Source organism: Oncorhynchus kisutch, unplaced genomic scaffold (assembly GCF_002021735.2).
Source record: "Oncorhynchus kisutch isolate 150728-3 unplaced genomic scaffold, Okis_V2 scaffold937, whole genome shotgun sequence".
Lineage (NCBI taxonomy): Eukaryota > Metazoa > Chordata > Actinopteri > Salmoniformes > Salmonidae > Oncorhynchus > Oncorhynchus kisutch.
In genome coordinates, this window is record NW_022262882.1 from 1 (window position 1) to 20,919 (window position 20,919).

At 43.8% G+C, this 20,919-nt stretch overlaps 2 protein-coding genes across 5 annotated transcripts; one reads left to right on the plus strand and one right to left on the minus strand.

Moving 5' to 3' along the window:
- Positions 1-120: 120 nt before the first annotated feature.
- On the minus strand, positions 121-4,324 carry LOC116363550 (beta-galactoside-binding lectin-like; the record flags this gene model as incomplete). Its single annotated transcript, XM_031817126.1, has 4 exons — positions 4,199-4,324; positions 1,097-1,176; positions 934-943; positions 121-279 (listed from the first exon to the last, which is right to left on the minus strand). Coding segments are annotated over exons 1-4 (252 nt in total), but the record flags the coding sequence as incomplete, so codon positions are not given.
- Positions 4,325-5,110: 786 nt separating this feature from the next.
- Positions 5,111-19,714, plus strand: LOC109884366 (GTP-binding protein 1-like). Of its 4 annotated transcripts, XR_004207865.1 has the most exons (16): positions 5,111-5,202; positions 5,424-5,616; positions 6,513-6,624; positions 7,444-7,624; positions 7,781-7,964; positions 8,167-8,331; positions 8,456-8,579; positions 8,738-8,852; positions 10,625-10,769; positions 10,856-11,038; positions 11,367-11,502; positions 11,692-11,870; positions 12,099-12,224; positions 16,463-16,513; positions 16,852-17,484; positions 17,531-19,714. XR_004207865.1 is itself a non-coding variant. In XM_031817123.1 (15 exons), exons 2-15 carry the CDS (start codon positions 5,434-5,436, stop codon positions 16,978-16,980), a joined length of 2,013 nt encoding a protein of 670 aa, XP_031672983.1. In that variant the 5' UTR covers positions 5,111-5,202; positions 5,424-5,433; the 3' UTR covers positions 16,981-19,714. The 4 variants fall into 4 exon arrangements, 3 of the variants coding, with proteins under 3 accessions (XP_031672983.1, XP_031672985.1, XP_031672984.1); XM_031817123.1 differs by having other exon boundaries at positions 16,852-19,714; XM_031817125.1 differs by having other exon boundaries at positions 16,467-16,513; positions 16,852-19,714.
- Positions 19,715-20,919: the final 1,205 nt, after the last annotated feature.

The window sequence follows — 20,919 nt, forward strand, 5'->3', positions numbered from 1 at the left end:
ACAGACTGTGTGACCAGACTGACCTATGACCAATGTTTAGACTGGTGATTATTACCTTATCACACACACATGCGAGCACACACACACACACACACACACCACGCGAGCACACACACACACCTTGAACTGCTCTCCATCCTGAAAGGGGAAGTGACCTTCCTTGAGTTCGTCTCCCCAACTTCCTCCAGACAGAGAGTTACAACAACGATTGTCCGTGTTGAAACGAGGGTTGAAGTTGAGGGCGTAGTTGTCACTGTCGTGGCCGATGTTATGGTGAAACTATGGGGGGTAGAGATGGGAGGAGGGGTGAGATTAAGAGAGAGTGAGAGAAAGAGAGAGATGGGGGGAGATTAAAATTAAAAATGAAAAATAAAATGAAACAAGGAAATTGAGATATGATAATTCAGTCCAAAAAAAGTAACACAAGAAGTTATCCATGAGCATAGCCAAATTGAATTGAACCAGTCAATAACCATGACAACCTTTTGGTATGTATATTGTGGTTGCAAAGGCCCCAATGTGACATCCAGGGCTACAAACAGACCAAAACCAGTAGTTGAAACCAATAGTTGAAACCAATAGTTGAAACCAATATTTGAAACCAGTAGTTGAAACCAATAGTTGAAACCAGCAGTTGAAACCAGTAATTGAAACCAATAGTTGAAACCAGTAGTTGAAACCAATAGTTGGAAAACCAGTAGTTGAAACCAATAGTTGAAACCAGTAGTTGAACCAATAGTTGAAACCAATAGTTGAAACCAGTAATTGAAACCATAGTTGACCAGGAGTTGAAACCAATAGTTGAAACCAGTAGTTGAAACCAATAGTTGAAACCAGTAGTTGAAACCAATTAGTTGAAACCAGTAGTTGAAAACAGTAGTTGAAAACCAGTAGTGACTTGTATGTGCAATGTTTGCAGTGTTTCCCATATACACTTGGTGGGCTGCGAAAAACATTGAATTGAAACCAAGAGTGTGAGGGTTCTGCTAAATCTTGGGATGAGAAGTGAGTGAGGCACTAGGAGTGCCTCTAGGACTAATGCTAGGGGAAACACTGTGTTGGGTTTGGGTTGAAAGGTGAAGTGTCAGGATCTTACTTAGAGGCTCCAGACTTGGTCTTCCCTGTGAACGTCATCTCCTGACCCTGCTTGAAGGACATGTTTTCCACACGGAACGTCTAGGAAGGAGAAATTAGACAACTAAGGGGTTAACAAATGGGATAAATACACAGTAATAAGCGTCTTACTGCACTGAGCTCATAGAAAACAATTACCTGTCAAATGAACAGTACAAATAGCAGAGACTAAGAGTAAATGAGAAGTGGGGAAAATAAATCTCATTGGTCTGCAGAGTTTGGTTCCCATAACAGGGATAATGTTCATCTCGGCCCAGTTGATATGACGATGGAGTTGATATGACGATGGAGTTGACATGACGATGGAGTTGACATGACAATGGAGCAATGAACCTTTAGTTGATCATCCTTAAGTGTCAATGACATCAGTATGAACGTTGTATGACCTTTGTGTTTTTGAAAACGTTGTTATCCATAACTGGCATGTACTACTTCATAAACGTTACAGCTCAGGAGGCTGCTGAGGGGAGGACATCTCATAATTACGGCTGGAATGGAGTGAATGGAAAAGTATCAAACACGTGGAAAACCATGATGAGTTCCATACCACTCCATTCATTCAGTTCCAGTCATTACTATGAGCCCGTCATCCCCAATTAAGATGCCACCAGCCACCTGTGTTTTCCAGATTCGTATCAGCATGTCTGTGGTGCACATGGAACCACGGTAACAGAACCTACGGTCAGGTTATCTTGTTCAGTGTTAATGATCAACCTTATTGGGGTAGTGAGTGAAACACCCATGGGTAATAAAACCATATCCGGGTCCCAGATCTGTTTGTACTAGACGACTCCTACGGTCATTGTCACGCCATGTTTGCACAATCATATCTGGGATCAGCCATAAAATACAGAACACAGGGTCATAAAAGCAGGAAAACAGGACCTAAACGTTGTTTGAATGCTGTTTGACCGTTGAGATGGTCAGGAAGTGGTCACAAGGAGACAGTAAGTCATAAATGGTTTACAACACTGAGACTAAAAATATAGAGGATGAAACTGGTGATTCAAAGACGAGCTAAGACCCTCCCACACCCTCTGTCTGTACTACAATCCGTGGTGTTGTGTGTGTGTGTGTGTGTGTGTGTGTGTGTGTGTGTGTGTGTGTGTGTGTGTGTGTGTGTGTGTGTGTGTGTGTGTGTGTGTGTGTGTGTGTGTGTGTGTGTGTGTGTGTGTGTGTGTGTGTGTGTGTGACACTGCATCGTCAATGATGCTATTGAGATTCACATAATACCTCCCTTCAAACAATCATTGGTTGGATCTAATAAATGGTAGTCATTGTGTCCTCTGTATCAGTGGGTCAATGTCCCTGGTATCACATGGTAATAGTCACGTAGAAGATATGGTAGTTAGACCCTATACCTGGGCCGCACCTTGGAACACTGCATCACCTGTCTCTGTATCTCAGATCAATAATGATGTTAATCATCAAACAGGTGGAGTCTCCAGTCAATTCTCAAAAACTCCGTAATTCGTTGGGGCTAGAATCCATTGACGTTGTACATTTCTTGTGGTTCAAAGCAACAAAGTTAGACACATTTATATTGTGACACAGAGTGAAAACCTACAGGAGGGTGGCTCTCCGGGAACAGGGTTGGAGTGAAAACCTACAGGAGGTTAGCTCTCCAGGAACAGGGTTGGAGTGAAAACCTACAGGAGGTTAGCTCTCCAGGAACAGGGTTGGAGTGAAAACCTACAGAGGGTAGCTCTCCAGGAACAGGGTTGGAATGAAAACCTACAGGAGGGTAGCTCTCCAGGAACAGGGTTGGAGTGAAAACCTACAGGAGGGTAGCTCTTCAGGAACAGGGTTGGAGTGAAAACCTACAGGAGGGTAGCTCTCCAGGAACAGGGTTGGAGAGAACCTACAGGAGGGTAGCTCTCCAGGAACAGGGTTGGAGTGAAAACCTACAGGAGGGTAGCTCTCCAGGAACAGGGTTGGAGTGAAAACCTACAGGAGGGTAGCTCTCCAGGAACAGGGTTGGAGTGAAAACCTACAGGAGGGTAGATCTCCAGGAACAGGGTTGGAGTGAAAACCTACAGGAGGGTAGCTCTCCAGGAACAGGGTTGGAGTGAAAACCTACAGGAGGTTAGCTCTCCAGGAACAGGGTTGGAGTGAAAACCTACAGGAGGGTAGCTCTCCAGGAACAGGGTTGGAGTGAAAACCTACAGGAGGGTAGCTCTCCAGGAACAGGGTTGGAGTGAAAACCTACAGGAGGGTAGCTCTTCAGGAACAGGGTTGGAGTGAAAACCTACAGGAGGGTAGCTCTCCAGGAACAGGGTTGGAGAGAACCTACAGGAGGGTAGCTCTCCAGGAACAGGGTTGGAGTGAAACCTACAGGAGGGTAGCTCTCCAGGAACAGGGTTGGAGTGAAAACCTACAGGAGGGTAGCTCTCCAGGAACAGGGTTGGAGTGAAAACCTACAGGAGGGTAGCTCTCCAGGAACAGGGTTGGAGTGAAAACCTACAGGAGGGTAGCTCTCCAGGAACAGGGTTGGAGTGAAAACCTACAGGAGGTTAGCTCTCCAGGAACAGGGTTGGAGTGAAAACCTACAGGAGGGTAGCTCTCCAGGAACAGGGTTGGAGAGCGCTGATCTAAAGGCTGTAGAATATACAGGTGTCATCCTCTTACTTTTTACAACCCTGAATCCAACTAATCTCCAGACTCACCACTCACAGTAATTCAAAGTACATCAAGATAAGGAACACTATTGCAAAAGACCACAAAGAACCACATATGGATTTTATGGACTGCCCCTGTAGTAGAATAAATAATATCGGCAATGAAAGTCATTTAATCACAGACTCATATTAAATTCCAGTTGTCCCAAGGTTATTTGTACTGTGATAATAATAATCATGATAACACAGTATCAAAGCAAAACATCAATTTCAGGAGCTGCACACAAACTTTACCAGACAACTCCCTGTCCCTCTACCTTGTATTGATTTGCCTTGGAAAGGGAGGTGTTTAAACAATGTATCTGATATGCTGTAGTGTGTAGATAGTTTGAAAGCAGAGAAAGTTGATAAAAGAATAGTTCTGAATGAATTACAGTCATACATACCATCTTGGCGGACTTCTCAATGAAATCTCAGCAGAAAAAGCCTGAAAAGTGAGAAAGTTTTCATTTTACAGTCTGGTATTGTAGAAAGGGCAGGGTTTAGAATTTTGTACTAGCCAATAAGAGAAGGAGTTGTAAAAGTGGTGACCAATCAGGGCCAATAATATCACTAGCCTACATTTCCAACCAAGCAATAGAAGGAAGCAGTGAAGGCTGCTGAGGGGAGGACTGCTCATAGTAATGGATGGAATGGAGTCAATGGAATGGTATCAACCACATGGAAACCATTCCAGCCATTAACATGGGCCATCCTCCCCTTTAGCAGCCTCCACTGGAAGATAGTCGCATATATTTGGAGTGAGTTGCCAGAGAATGTACCAAATGGCACCATATTCCCTATATAGTGTACACATTTGTTTTTTATCAGGGCCCATAGCGCTCTGGTCAAAAGTAGTGCACTATGTAGGGAATATGGTGCCATTTGGGACATATTTCTCAACAGGGTGGGGGGCTCTATCTATTTGATTTTTCATTCTTTCTCGTTTCATTCTTCTCTCTTTCAGACTGTAGTAGGGTGTTTCTGAGTCTTACACAACAAAACTGGACATTTTCGTGATTCATTTGATCCTTTCGAGTACAGTCAATGTAGGTGTCCATCCACTGTATTTTGACCATTGAAACTGCGATCTAGTGGTAAATATAGTTACTACACACATTACTTACCATACAGTATTTTAATACTTTATTCAAATATTTGCTGTAAGGCGTTTCTATAATCGTGCACACACTATATTACGTGTGCATATGACACATTGAAAGAGAGTCAAAACTCTAAGAGAAAAATGTATTGATTTTCTGTTTCAATGAAATAATTCCATTCTGTGTTGAACACCTGTCAACGTTCAAGAACGGAGGGTAGCCAATCCTGTTTCTGTATTTAACATAGGGGCGGGCCACACTCATATAGGCTACCTAAAGCAAACCTTCTATGTACACTGCTACTTCTGGTATGTTAAATGTATATGTTTACTTAACAGTACTAATACAACATGAATTGCTACGTAAGGAACGTTTTCGCCTAATTTAAACCGTTTTGCAGTTGCTGTACACAATTGTTGCATGCATTGCATCATAATATGTTGGTGTCAGTAGCAAGCTTGATATGTGAGCTAATGTTAGCTTAGCTATGTTATGCTAGCAGTTTACAATTGAATTACTTTTCCTGAAGGTTTGGGGAGATGGCGTCGTTGGCAGCAATAGAGCCAGGGCTAAGCCCGGGGACATTACCGAAAGAGGAATCAGTAGTACCAGTTTCTATATTCGCACCGGACTGTGGGGATGACCTTTCAGGGGCAGAGTACTTCGAAGACGGAGAGAATGTTAACGGCGAATCCGAGGATCATTTAGACTTTACTAGCAAGGTAGGCCCTGCTCTCGACTCAGCTAAAGCTAGCTACATGGCATATGCATGCGTGGATTTCAATTTTACATCAGCTTTAACAAAAATATGTTGCTATTTTTTTATTTTTATGAAAATGACAATTTTATAATGACATTTAATTTGGTTGAAGTATGACCGGACATGTATCTTTTCGAGTGACCAGTACCCACCAAAACATGCAATGGTGAATGAATGACACGTATATAGGTGCCACTCTGTGTAGATACAACAGTTGGCGAAACAACCAAAGATGATTTGACCAGATTTAGGCCTGGGCAACTCCAGTCCTCGGGGGCCTGATTTGGTGTCACACTTTTCTCCTCCATCCCTAGCAAGCACAGCTGATTTAAACTAATTGTATTCTAAACTGAAGACTATTATTAGTTGATTATTGGAGTCAGGCGTGTTAGCTGGGGGGCAACACTGACACCAATCAGGCCTGAAACCTATATTTATCTTGCAAATATAATTGATTTCAAATAATAAAGTGTGGATTAAACATCCAGTATGTTCATAATTGCATGAATCATCATGCATGTGCACATTTACAACTTGGTCAGGCTTGCCAGAAACTAGGCTACGTCATTGTAACGTCAACAAACGACCCAGGCCTAGCTTCTAGCTACTTGCTTCAATATTTGCATGCCGTCTGTCTGGCTGTTCTTACTTTGTTTTGTTAGTGTTATTCTGCCCTGTCCTCTACTGGACATAAACTGTAATGTTATGTTTTTTTATTTACATGGTAAATTTAGATGTATCACAGAGTCCAGATTACAATAAAATGTTATTGTAAACACTTATCTAAGTTTCTGTCAATTATCAAACAACCATAACACATGTGAATGAACCTAAACATATATTTTCTCTCTTTCCTAGCTGACTCTGGTCAGCCCCACAGGAGAACAGTATGACTCGTTACTACGGCAACTCCGAGAGAGGATGGATGAAGGATGTGGGGAGACCATTTATGTGGTGGGAGTGGGCTCAGGTGAGAAGGGATAACCTACTTTCCTACCTTTTTATTTTCGGGCCATATACCTAAACCACACAACAGAACACATGGTGCCCATGTGTAAACATCTCCAATAAACACAGATCAATGGTGACCCCCTTACAGAACACAGACCTGATGTCCCAGATCAGTTGTGCTTTTTGTCAGTTGTTTAAACACAAACAGATCTGGGACCAGTCAGGCTGGTCCCAGATCGCAGGTTGACTAGGCTACTCGTATTGCCTGGGGTTAGTTGAACCTACATGCAGTTCAACACAGAGCGGGTGCATCAGTTGTCACAATATAAGAGGTATTTTCGGATGGTAGAATGTATTATAAGCAACAACAACATGTTTTAATGGTTTTTCTTTACCGATTCATGCTACATTTGGATCGGTCTGGAGTCCGCTGAGCGATGTACATGTATCTTAAACACTTGAATTGGGAACCGATGCATATCGGTGTATGTAACATCCTTAGCCAGTTAAGTCTGAGAAACACTAGCTAACTTGTTTATCCTGATTTAACCCTTTAATGGTCAGTTGGCAAAACGTCAAGCCTCCAACTTCTCAGCTTCTGCTCCATTGTTCCTTTAATTTGCCCGAACTTTAATGGAACTACTATAGTTACATTACCTGATGTAGACTGGGAATACAGTCAAGTACCCTGTAATTAAGGCCTTATGTCTGGGTAAAGACACAGCATGGGTGCTCTCAGAGTAATGGGCAGTGTGGTTAGTGTGACTTCTCCTTACATCCACCCTTCTCTCCTGCTTCGCCCCCCCCCCCCCCCCCCCCCCCCCTGTTTCTTCATCAGACGGAGGTGACTATGGCCTGGACGAGGGGGACATGGAGGCGTCAGTGGCCACCGTTCAATCCCTGTGTGAGCAGATAGAGGCAGACATGATCCTGCTGAGAGAACGTAGCGACGCAGGGGGGAAAGTACGAGACTACCTCATCCGCCGACGGGTCGGAGAGGAGGACTTCCTGGAAGTGAGGTGAGGGGGGGGGGGGAAGACAGACATTCGTCAATTTATTATTAGGTCTCAGAGGGAGAAGAAGTTGGTTTGCTTTCAGGATCAGTGTTCTGCAACATTTGGTGTTGCACATAACAGCTCTCTGTCCTTTAACTTCTCTCTCCCCTTCCCATACAGGGTGGCGGTGGTGGGTAATGTGGATGCCGGTAAGAGCACCCTGCTGGGGGTGTTGACCCACGGGGAGCTGGACAACGGCAGGGGGTTCGCCAGGCAGAAACTCTTCCGACACAAACACGAGATGGAGAGCGGCAGGACCAGCAGTGTGGGGAACGACATCCTGGGCTTTGACCAGGAGGGACATGTAAGATAATGACTTGGGGTTGACTTAGGAGTCTCTAAGGACATTAAGTTAGATAGGGATGACATAGGCAGGTGATGGAGAGTGACAGGACCAGCAGTATTCAAAATGTAAACAAAGCTGACTTAGAGCCTGGTCCATTTTGACCCTAGCGTGTTGTCCAGCACTCTGATTTAAACCAACCTCTCTCGGTCTCTGCTCCTAGGTGGTGAATAAGCCAGATAATCACGGGGGCAGTCTGGACTGGACTAAGATCTGTGAGAGGTCCTCTAAGGTCATCACCTTCATAGATCTGGCCGGCCACGAGAAGTACCTGAAAACCACTGTGTTTGGAATGACCGGACACCTACCAGACTTCTGTATGCTCATGGTGAGAGACGGGGGTGGTCAGTTGCTTATCACCACAGACATTTACTGTGTCAGTGACTTTGTTCATCCTCTTTCTCTCGCTCACTCTTCTACATCTCTCTCCTTCCTTTCCTCTCTCTCTCTAGGTGGGCAGTAATGCAGGTATTGTAGGGATGACCAAGGAGCATCTAGGTTTGGCTCTAGCCCTGAATGTACCAGTCTTTGTAGTGGTCACCAAGATAGACATGTGTCCAGCCAACATCCTAGCAGGTGAGAGATGGACTGTGGAACATGGCCCTGTTCAAATCATTAAAACATGATAATCGTAGTGAAATGTAACTTTTTTTAAACACCAGTTCGTCCCCATTAGTCTATTTGGTTAACAAATGAACACAATGTGTGTTAATAATTGTGTATGTATTTCCCAGAGACACTGCATCTGTTACAGAGGTTACTGAAGTCCCCAGGATGTAGAAAGATCCCCGTACTGGTTCAAAACAAAGATGACGTTATCGTCACTGCATCCAACTTCAGCTCAGAGAGGTAAATAGCAGTGAATTAACAGTTTCCTTGTGGTTTTGGTCCTTTTCCTCATTTCATCTGAACAGTTTGTGTGTAAGATGGCGCCGACAGGCACTGCAGCTCTGCTTCTAGCTCCTAAGCAAATTTGCAGTATTTTTGTTGGGGTGTGTGTTATTTCTTACGTTATTGGCCCAGAACGTTTGTTGTGTTATCAGAGCGGCGATAACTCACCAGCGACCCAAACAGAAATTAGACTTTTCTGAATTGCATCCTTTGTTTGCAACCCCCAAGGCAACTGAATGTATCCCAGAGGCTGCTCCAAAACACCACCGGGCAGAAGAGGTGTTTGGAGTGGAATTCTATATTCCAACACGGGAGGCGTGCACACCATCCACCGATTCAGAGTATATTACTCGCTAATGTTCAGTTCCTGGACAATAAAGTAGATGAGCTCAGGGACAGTAACATACTCTGTTTCATGGAATCATGGCTCTCCAGATATACTGTCCCTGTCCATATAGCCAGCTGGGTTCTCGGTACATTGCGCAGACGGGAATAAGGAACTCTCCTGGAAGAAGGAAGGCGGAGGTGTATGTTTCATGAGGAGGAGGTGAGGGCCCTGGCGGAGTGGTGCTAGAGAAATCACCTCAACAAAACAAAGGAGCTGATCGTGGTCTTCAGGAGACCGGGAGCACACCTCCCATCCACATCAACAGGAACGCATTGGAGAAGGTGAAAAGCTCTCCCTGCTCTCTGTCCTCGGTTCCTTAGCGTACTCATCACTGACAATCTGAAATGGTCCACCCACACATAGTGTGTTGAAGGCAGCGTAACAGCACCTCTTCAAACATAGGAAGCTGAAGAAATGTGGCTTGTCCCCTAAGAACCTCACAGCTGCACTGCCTGCAACCACAGAGCTCTCCATAGGGTGGTGCGGTCTGCCCAACGCGTCACCGGGGAACCACTGCCTACAACCACAGAGCTCTCCATAGGGTGGTGTGGTCTGCCCAACGCGTCACCGGGGAACCACTGCCTACAACCACAGAGCTCTCCATAGCGTGGTGCGGTCTGCCCAACGCGTCACCGGGGAACCACTGCCTACAACCACAGAGCTCTCCATAGGGTGGTGGGGTCTGCCCAACGCGTCACCGGGGAACCACTGCCTGCTCTCAGGATACCTACAGCACCCATGTCACAGGAAGGCCAAAAATAACTTAGTCACTGTCACTAGCTGGCCACCACCCGGTTACTCAACCCTGCACCTTATAGGCTGCTGCCCTATACACATAGACATGGAATCACTAGTCATGTTAATGTTTACATAATGTTGTACCCATTTCATATGTTAATATACTGTATTCTCGTCAATGCCACTCTGACATTGCTCATCCTAATATTTATATATTTTGAGATTTGTGTGTAATGTTGTGAATTGTTAGATACTACTGCACTGTTGGCGCTAGGAACACAAGCATTTCGCTTGACCTTTTTTTTTTTTTTTTTACCTTTATTTAACCAGGCAAGTCAGTTAAGAACAAATTCTTATTTTCAATGACGGCGTTCAATGACAGAGTTGTACCTTGTCAAGTCAGGGATTTGAACTTGCAACCTTCCGGTTACTAGTCCAACGCTCTAACCACTAGGCTACGCTGTCGCCCCAATAATATCTGCTCATTTTTTTTTTGTATGTGACCAATAGCATTTGAATTGATTTATGGGTAACGTATGTTGCCTTAATCCTCCACTCTTCTCCCTCTCTCTCTCTCTCTCTCTCTCTGTGTCTCTCCCCCTAGGATGTGTCCAATCTTCCAGGTCTCCAATGTAACAGGAGACAACATGGATCTTCTGAAGATGTTCCTCAACCTACTGTCTTCGAAAACCTCCTATAGAGAAGATGAGCCTGCCGAGTTCCAGATCGATGACACCTACTCAGTACCGGTTAGTACACACACAACCATCAGTACCACACGCACACTAATCATTTAACAAGTTGTGTTGTATTGACGTCTCCTATCTGTCCTCAGGGTGTGGGCACAGTAGTATCCGGCACTACGTTACGTGGATTGATACGACTGAATGACACGCTGCTGCTCGGCCCAGACCCCCTGGGCAGTTTCCTCTCCATCGCTGTCAAATCTATCCACCGCAAGAGGATGCCTGTCAAAGAGGTCCGGGGGGGACAGACCGCCTCCTTCGCGCTCAAAAAGGTGTGTTTTTACGCATCTGATTGTAAGGCTACAACACAGAGACACAATAACACAGAGACACAATAACACAGATGAAGTCGTACATGCATTCATAAATTGTCTGTTTTTGTGTCAGAAGATCAGCTCAAGTCAGCAACTTTCGAATAAGTTGCAGATGTAAAAAGATGGACCTTTTTTGTTTTTCAAGTGGGAGTCAATGGATGACTCCCATTGGGGAAAAAACATCCTCAATCAGCACATTTCTGACAGTCTGTCCCAATGTTTCTCTCCTCTTCCCCTCTCCCCCCCGGCTCCTTTTTCACCCCTCTCCCTCTTTCTTCTCCTCCAGATCAAGCGTTCCTCCATCAGGAAGGGGATGGTGATGATCTCTCCCAGACTAACACCTCAGGCTACCTGGGAGTTCATGGCTGAGATACTGGTCCTGCACCACCCCACCACCATATCCCCACGATACCAGGCTATGGGTGAGCGGCTTTCAAACGTGTGGGTGTGTTCATGGTTGCTTGTATACTGTGGCGATGCTCAATTTAGCATTAAAGTTTCAGCTATATTCATATTAGGTCTCTCCTATTTTCACACACAAATTAGACACGTCCACAGTTGCTATGCCACTGGTATGTCAATTGTTATTTTTCTGACTTTCTCTCCCTCAGTGCACTGTGGCAGCATCAGACAGACAGCCACCATTCTGACCATGAACAGAGACTGTCTACGTACCGGGGACAAGGCCTCAGTCCACTTCAGATTCATCAAGACCCCAGAGTACCTCCACACAGACCAGAGACTGGTGTTCAGAGAGGGACGCACCAAGGCTGTGGGCACCATCACCAAGGTATGGGGGTTATAACTAGTTGTAAGGGGTTATGAATGGTCATAAGTTTATAAAAGGTCATGGAGCATTAAACCCCCTTAGAAACATTTCACAATGTTACAATAACTCACTGTCTCTTCACCAGCTTTGTCGTGTGTGTGGTCAAGTGTTATGAAGGGCTTATCCCTTTATTCTAAAGCGCCCCAGACTACCTCCTAACTAACTCCACCTGTACGTGTGTCTCTCCAGCTGCTCCAGTCAGTCACCAAGGCCCAGCAGGCCAAGATGCAGTCCACTAAGAAGGGCACCACGTCAGCTAATGAGGAGGCAGGATCCGCACCGCGGCCTGACAGCCCCAGTGCAGGACAGCTACCGGTGAGCTACTGGGGTAGGGAGGGGCTTAGACTGAACAACTGGTGAAGGAAGGGACTACCCTGCGTTCATAACCAAGTGGGAAGGTGGTATTTACCACATAGGACTGGGAAAAATCCACTTGAACACCCCTCCTACTGGTAATTACTAGTGGGGAAACTCATCTATCATCCCTGAGCTCTGACTTCTCCTACATCCTGACCTCTGATGTCACCTACTAAGGAAATGACCTCTAACAGCATTTTTGGCAGTTAAATGCAACAACAAAACATTATTTATAAACTATTTTTATCTATTAATATGGTTTTTTACTGACTTTACAAGCAAGATTATGGTGGATGCAGCTTGTTGGCCATTAGCCAATCAGCTTTTCTCAACAAGTTCAAAGCACGTGAATGCATCCAACTGGTATTTACGACTTCACAACTGGCAATGAACTCCTTCCCACTTGGTTATGAATGCAGCATTAGACATGAAGGAGGAGCTTAGACAGAACACTTGTGTACAGCCACGACACAGGACAGCTACTGCTCAGCTACTGGGAGGCCAAGGCTTAGAAACAACACCTGGAGGAGGGAGGGTCTTGGACATAGATGTAATGAGTAGAGCTGACACGAGTCCCAATTCTACATGACAGACAATCATCTGTTCTACACAAACTATTTCTAACTAAGGGAGGGGGTTACATCCTGAAGTAAGAGGTCAAATAATGACTTGCCAGAAGAGTAGGAGGAAAGTTAAACTCTGCATTGTGTGTTGAGTGACTGAATGGTGTGTGTGCAGACCTGCCAACATGCAGCATTCTCTGTCCATGTAAGAGATCTGAGTTAATAGTACACAGAAATCAATGGGGGCCTGAATTTTAAAATCCATCCACTGAGTGACTCTAACATCCTGATTCTGGAGCTGCACCACACAGACATGTACGGAGTTTGTGTCAACGGACATGGAGATGAATACATCAAGATTGGATGTACAGTTGAAGTCAGAAGTTTACATACACTTAGGTTGGAGTCATTAACTTGTTTTTCAACCACTCCACAAATTTCTTGTTAACAAACTATAGTTTTGGCAAATCGGTTAGGACATCTACTTTGCATGACACAATTCGTCCAACTGTTTCACTTATAATTCACTATCACAATTCCAGTGGGTCAGAAGTTTACATACACTAAGTTGACTGTGCCTTTAAACAGCTTGGAAAATTCCAGAAAATGATGTCATGGCTTTAAAAGCTTCTGATAGGCTAATTGACATACTTTGGAGGTGTACCAGTGGATGTATTTCAAAACCTACCTTCAAACTTTGCTTGACATCATTGCAAAATCAAAAGAAATCTGCCAAGACCTCAATGTTTTTTATTGTAGACCTCCACAAGTCTGGTTCATCCTTGGGAGCAATTTCCAAACTGAAGGTACCATGTTCATCTGTACAAACAATTGTACGCAAGTATAAACACCATGGGACCACGCAGCTGTGATACCGCTCAGGATGGAGAAGTGTTCTGTCTCCTAGAGATAAACGTACTTTGGTGCGAAAAGTGCAAATCAATCCCAGAACAACAAGGACCTTGTGAAGATGCTGGAGGAAACGGGTACAAAAGTATCTATATCCACAGTAAAATTATTCCTATATCGACATAACCTGACAGGCTGCTCAGCAAGGAAGAAGCCACTGCTCCAAAACCGCCATAAAAAAAAAAGCCAGACTACGGTTTGCAACTGCAGGTGGGGACAAAGATCATACTTTTTGGAGAAATGTCCTCTGGTCTGATGAAATAGAACTGTTTGGCCATAATGACCATTGTTATGATGCTCGCAAGCCGAAGAACACCATCCAAACCGTGAAGCACGGAAGTGGCAGCATCATGTTGTGAGGGTGCTTTGCTAAAAGATGGCCTGGTGCACTTCAGAAAATAGATGGCATCACGAGGTAGGACAATTATGTGGATACTTGGAAGCAACATCTCAAGACATCAAGTTCAAGCTTGGTCGCAAATGGGTCTTCCAAATGGACATTGCACTCCTCATTGGTTATACCCACGTGGGTGATTGAAAGACTATGTTGCCGGTCGGTGTAGTAATACTATGAAAGTTTAGATGCCAATCACCATATAAGTTCAAAGTTGAATAAGCCTGGAAGGAGAAGAGATGACTAGAAACACTTCGGTTGACCGTTTTATGTGTGGATTAATTGTCGGAGTAGAGGACCTTGTGCATTTCAGGTAAAATAACAACTCAATGTTTATCTCAGGACAAATTAGCAAAAGAGAGCTAAATTTAAATAAATTTTTGTTTTTCGACCTCTCCCCAAATTCTTAGAATTGGTTCGCCGTTTGTTTTTATATTTCAACCTGCGTTTGGTGTGGGGGGACACAATTGTTTTGCTCGTGTCCGGTTTGGGTACGGTGTAACTAATCATGATCCACGTCACAAAAAGCTCTCAGTACATCAGCTGATATCTCAAAGTGCTGTACAGAAACCCAGCCTAAAACCCCAAACAGCAAGCAATGCAGGTGTAGAAGCACGGTGGCTAGGAAAAACTCCCTAGAAAGGCCAAAACCTAGGAAGAAACCTAGAGAGGAACCAGGCTATGAGGGGTGGCCAGTCCTCTTCTGGCTGTGCCGGGTGGAGATTATAACAGAACATGGCCAAGATGTTCAAATGTTCATAAATGACCAGCATGGTCAAATAATAATAATAATAATAATAATAATAATAATAATAATAATAATAATAATAATCACAGTAGTTGTCGAGGGTGCAGCAAGTCAGCACCTCAGGAGTAAATGTCAGTTGGCTTTTCATAGCCGATCATTAAGTCTCTCTACCACTCCTGCTCTCTCTAGAGAGTTGAAAACAGCAGGTCTGGGACAGGTAGCACGTCCGGTGAACAGGTCAGGATTCCATAGCCGCAGGCAGAACAGTTGAAACTGGAGCAGCAGCACGGCTAGGTGGACTGGGGACAGCAAGGAGTCATCATGCCAGGTAGTCCTGAGGCATGGTCCTAGGGCTCAGGTCCTCCAAGAGAGAGAAAGAACGAGGGAATTAGAGAGAGCATACTTGAATTCACACAGGACACTGGATAAGACGGAAGTACTCCAGATATAACAAACTGACCCTAGCCCCCCGACACAAACTACTGCAGCATAAATACTGGAGGCTGAGACAGGAGGGGTCAGGAGACACTGTGGCCCCATCCGATGATACCCCCGGACAAGGCCAGACAGGAAAGATATAACCCCACCCACTTTGCCAAAGCACAGCCCCCACAGACATGCTGAGTGCCCTTGTTACCAAGAAGGTTTCAATGATTGCCAGAGGAACTGTTTGCCACAGAGAAGTCTACCCTAATGCCCTGTTGCGTAAGGCTAAATCTGCTAGCTACCAGGCAAATCTGTCTAGGAAATTACTTCCTGAACAGATTTGTTCTCACTCGCTGTTTCCTATCATAGCTTTTCTGTTTTTATTATGGAGAACATGTTTATTTCATGCTCTGCTTCAAACATTATTATATATATTTTTTCATATCAGTTTTAATTTTTTTATTGTGGATGAGACATTTGTACATTTTGTACCTAAACTCCTCCAAGAATAATGGCCCTTTTGTGTTCTTTCTAATTAGATATTGTTAGTGACTTTTACCATGTGTGTAAATGGAATGCTGTCAAGAGTATTCCAAACTTTTTTTATAGACTTGATGTGGTACAATTCTATACTTGCGATCAGACTCACAAACAGCCGTTGGGGGGGGGGGGGCGTGCGTATGGTACTCTAAAATATGCTGTGTGCGTATGGTACTCTAAAAGTTGGACAGGTTGGCATGTGTGTCGTACCAGCAGCTTTCTTCTCTTTCCCAATATGCTGGCTAATCTCTCTTCCGATGCCCCTCCATCTCGTTTCACTCTTTCTTTATCCCGCGCTTTTATGATTGTTCATCACCCGGTCTTTCACAATCCCTCTTTTCAAAATGTCCTCCCTTTCCTTGACCCTCACACTCGTCTGCCAATATCCCTCTCTGCCGCTCTCAATTTTCATTCCACTTACCGGTACATCTTTTTTCCTCCTCATCCCACTTTCGTTCACTCCTCTCCTCCATTATCGTCGGCCCCATCACTCGTTCCTTTCATCTTTCCTGACCTCCGTCCATTAAACTTGTCTCCCCGTCCCCTCCTTCACACTTTCCCCATCCGTCTCTCCTTCTCTCTCTCCCTCGTCTGTCTGGTTGTCTGTCTGCGTCAGACAGTGGGGGAGGAGGAGACGCTATGTAAAGACGGCAACAAAGAGAACCAGGTAAACGGAACGAGGGAAGGAAACGCCAGTGCTGTTTGTCTTAAAGAAGTACTGCCATGACTTCCATTTATCCCAACACTAAAGAGTGTTTTCCTGTGTAGCATGAACTTTGACTTCTAAAAGTACTGAAAAGGTTATTTACTTGAATGAAAACATTAAAATGACGTTTAGGCCTGAACTAATGTGTAATTTAAAAAAACAAGCTACATTTTAATTTTCAATGAGAATTTCTCATTTTTTAAAGTAGAAAAAGTATCTTAAAGTTAGAGGTGGTCATAAATTGTGTGCTTGGCTTAACATTTAGTAACACTTGTTCTGTTGTGACTGTTCTCCTCCAGCCCAAGTCAGGAGGTGGAGGCAGGAGGAGAGGGGGTCAGAGACACCGAGGAAAAGCCCTGAACAGCACAGCATCACCAACATCACAACAACACACACCAGCTGCAGCAGGAGTGGGCACCACTGCCTAACCCCCCCGCCCCCCCACAACCATCTCCTCTCCTTCCTCTCTCGCTACTCTCGTCTACATCCACTCTTCTATATCTCCTCCTCTACATCTTGTTATGTAATCATTCTTGTTCCAATTAGGGGAGAAGGAATGAATGTAGCAAAGAAAAGGAGGACGAGAAGTGAAACATGCATTAATCCTAAATGACACAGCTTAACATGTCCATCCTAGTTAGATCACCATTACAGAGTAGTTCTAGAACATCATTAAATGTCACTATGGCTTCTATGGCAACTAACGACTGAACTGGCTCCTGGAAAATAGCAGAAAGAAGCAGTTGACTCAAGCTAACAGACATGGTGTAGTAATAAAAACGTACAAGGTTTTTATTACAGATTCATTATGTAGACAGGAAACAAATGGTGTTCAGGCACTGAGATCTGTTGTCTTAAGGGGTCATCATCCAGTCTAATAATGACTGACTCCAGATTCAATCTAACAGGAAATAAATGGTGTCGTTCACAAGGTTTAGATGAAATCTAACAGACCGGACATGGCATAGGAGTCATAAGGTTTAGATGAAATCTAACAGACCGGACATGGCATAGGAGTCAAGGTTTAGATGAAATCTAACAGACCGGACATGGCATAGGAGTCATAAGGTTTAGATTTGTTATTCCATTTGTCATTATTTAGACAGGAGAGGAATAGTGTACTCCAATGTCTCCACTCAATCTAATCGAACAGGATAGGTGTAGTTCAGACACAGGATAGTCCTACCTAACCAACCCCAAGGACAATATTCACTAGGCTCATACACTGCCATCTGACTATACATAAAACTGTGGGTCTGAAACATTTGGATCAGGACTCACTCTAGGTCATGTTTTGTTCTATTTTTGCCCTGGCTGTGTTTTAATAGGAAAAACAACTCATTTGGGCCTTGGAAAGGTTTTGTATACCAGGTTATCATTTAGATGTGTGCCTTTTTAGATGTCTGCCCAAAAAAAGCATGGAGTGGAAACTATGAACGCTGTGTTTTTAAATAGTGGATTTTGTTCTTGGAGAAATTTAAGTGAGCTACATTGTTCAAATGGGTGCAAAGTTCGTCCAACGTTCTGTCCATCTTTTGCAGTCAGAAATGTTGACGCGTACTGAAAAACACAGACCGCATATCTGTTCTATAATTAATTTCAATAGATTTGGGAATCGTTGCTCCGCTACCCTTGCAGCGTGTTGTGTGTTGGATTATTTATTTGGCTTTCATAGATGAAAGGGTTTGGAAAATCCAAGAAGGCTAATACGGCTTAAAAGTATTTCAGGAGGATTTAGAAGTTGTCCATGTTATCCTCCATACCCTCTCAAGGACATTGTTTGAGCCCAAAAACGCAGGCGGAATAGTAGTTTTAAGATTTGTTGTTTTTATTCAGTTTCTAGTCAGGCACACCTTCTATAAAATGTGTTGGCGGAACTAGGGTTTTTGGGATTGAAGATTTTAGGTTAATCCATTTCCATACTTGATATGATTCAAATACATTTTTTCTAAGCTTTGATATGGTTTTATCAGGTGGTGTGAGCATTTTTATTTTGGGTTTGGATTGGGACAGGTTTCAGTGGTGGAAGGCTTGGATTGGTTGTTACCAGGCAGAAGTTACACTTTAGTACAAATCTAGGATCAGTTTATCCAATGTCGTGGTAATTTCCTGTATTTCTAAATGATGAGAGTTACAAACCACACACCAGCCAGAGTTATACTTAAATGTCATCTTTTAATAATATGAGCTTCACCATAGCCCTGTGACTCTCAGATCAATTCAGTGTCTATAAATGAATTCTCTGAGAGTGTCAACATAATGGCAACTGAGATCTTTTATAGCAAAGATCCACCTCCTAGTTGACATGATAAACCACAGATCATAAGAACTTCACAAAGGGCCTTTTACTTAAGGAGTATCCCATAGCCAGATAGCATTAGCTATAAATTATCATTCAGTTTGGTCTCTTAGACAAGGTTCTACTTCTCTTTCTTGGTACTTCCTAGTACCAAAACATTACCTCATCCAATGGCATATATCTATTGTCAATTATAGATACTCCCATCTCAAATACACCCCCTCCTGGACAAGCTCACGGAGGAGAGTGTGCCTCTAGGTCATATACTAGGTCAAGAGAAGGGCAACATCAGAGGGGTAATACAATGGTTCCAGACACTGCCATACTCCTCCCCCCCAATGGGAAAAGGAGGGAGTGATTGGAGTACAGACATGGTGGAGCCCTTCACATGGTTTAGGAATAGTTACAGACACATTCAAATATGAAGACAATCCTGACCCCTCCCCTCTCTGGGCCCCAAGTGACTATCTCACATAAGCATATTCTGAAAGTAAATCAAACATATTTATCAATGTTACCTAACTAATTCTGATTCAGCTACGACACCAATCACAGATGTTATCCTTTAGTATTAGAGGAAACGACTGACCTTAGATCCGGTCTAAAGGTAACCTCATTTCATTTCTTATTCTCTGCTTTTATGATGGATGTTGATCTCAATACATTCAACAACCATTTTATTTTTTTTAGCTAATATTAGTGTATACATTTTCTTTTTTAATGGACCGAGTGACACATTTGTGTGTCTGCATCTTATGTACAAAAATGAAAGTTGCGCCGAAAGAAAAAGAAAGCCCTTTAACTTAACACAGTGGTGCCAGTTTGTTGTAAATCCTTTAAATAAAGAGGTTTCAGAGTATCAACCATGTTGTGGTCATATTTTGTCAATACTGGGTGTACCATCTGGCTGCCAGCACTTCTATAAGGGGCCAGTTCACATTTCAGATGCTAGTGCTGATCTAGGATCAGGTCTCCACCTTTCCATGTAATCTTAATGATTGTGCTCTAAAAGGCAAACAGATCGTAGATCAGCACTCTTGCTCTAAGCTTTATGAATATGGCTAGAGGTCTAGGCTGAGGCCTTGGTTTAGAGAGAGCACTGAGGGAGCTGTAAGGTTGAGGGACGAGGCCTACTTTTCCTTTTATAGGTGAAACGAGGACAGAGAAACCACTGACTTCAGTCGTGAGTTTTGCAGGTGTCGAGGTACACTGCATACAGATAGTCAATCACTCAAACACACACACTGTCCACACAAACACACACTGTCCACACAAACACACACACACTGTCCACTCAAACACACACACACACACACACACTGTCCACTCAAACACACACACACACTGTCCACTCAAACACACACACACACTGTCCACTCAAACACACACACTGTCCAAACACACATACACACACTGTCCACACAAACACACACACATACACTGTCCACACAAACACACTTCAGTTGTATTTGAAACAGTGACAAGGGGATGTGGCTTTGATATGATTGAATAAGGAGTTTATTCAGGCCACTGCAGATATTGTCTTCACATCAGATGCTTTATGAAGCCAATAATAACCGAACCGGATGCAGCCAGAAATTGCTCTCCACGTTTGAGTAAATGGGAGGCCTTTTCAAATAACGCTGTCACACAGTAAAGTGAGTAGGAGCGGGAGAGGTGGGGTGAGAGAGTACTGAAACGCACAACACGACCTTGAAGCATCCGCTCGCTGCAACGTTCAACAAATCACTCATCGATCCATGGCTTTGCATTAAAGAGAGATGTTCCATTTCATACTGGACTGGTGAAAGCTGAGCTTTGAAAACAGGATAAAAGGTTCACTATGGAAAAGTATTATTGACCTGCTACTCTGAATCAAACGTGGACGGCGATTTCTGGCTGCATCCGGTTCTGTTATTATTGGCTTCATAAAGCATCTGATGTGAAGACCATAAATCTGCAGTGGCCTGAATAAACTCCTTATTCAATCATATCAAAGCCACATCCCCTTGTTCTCACTGTTTGAAGTACAACTGAAGTGTGTGTGGTGAGGTGTGTCACACAATAG

Bases quoted from the DNA above. Each gene is read 5' to 3' on its own strand.
- LOC109884366 (XM_031817123.1), top strand. From the start codon at position 5,434: ATGGCGTCGTTGGCAGCAATAGAGCCAGGGCTAAGCCCGGGGACATTA. The intron at 11,039-11,366 runs GTGTGTTTTTAC...CTTCTCCTCCAG, and splicing joins CCTCCTTCGCGCTCAAAAAG to ATCAAGCGTTCCTCCATCAG. The intron at 16,514-16,851 runs GTAAACGGAACG...GTTCTCCTCCAG, and splicing joins ACGGCAACAAAGAGAACCAG to CCCAAGTCAGGAGGTGGAGG.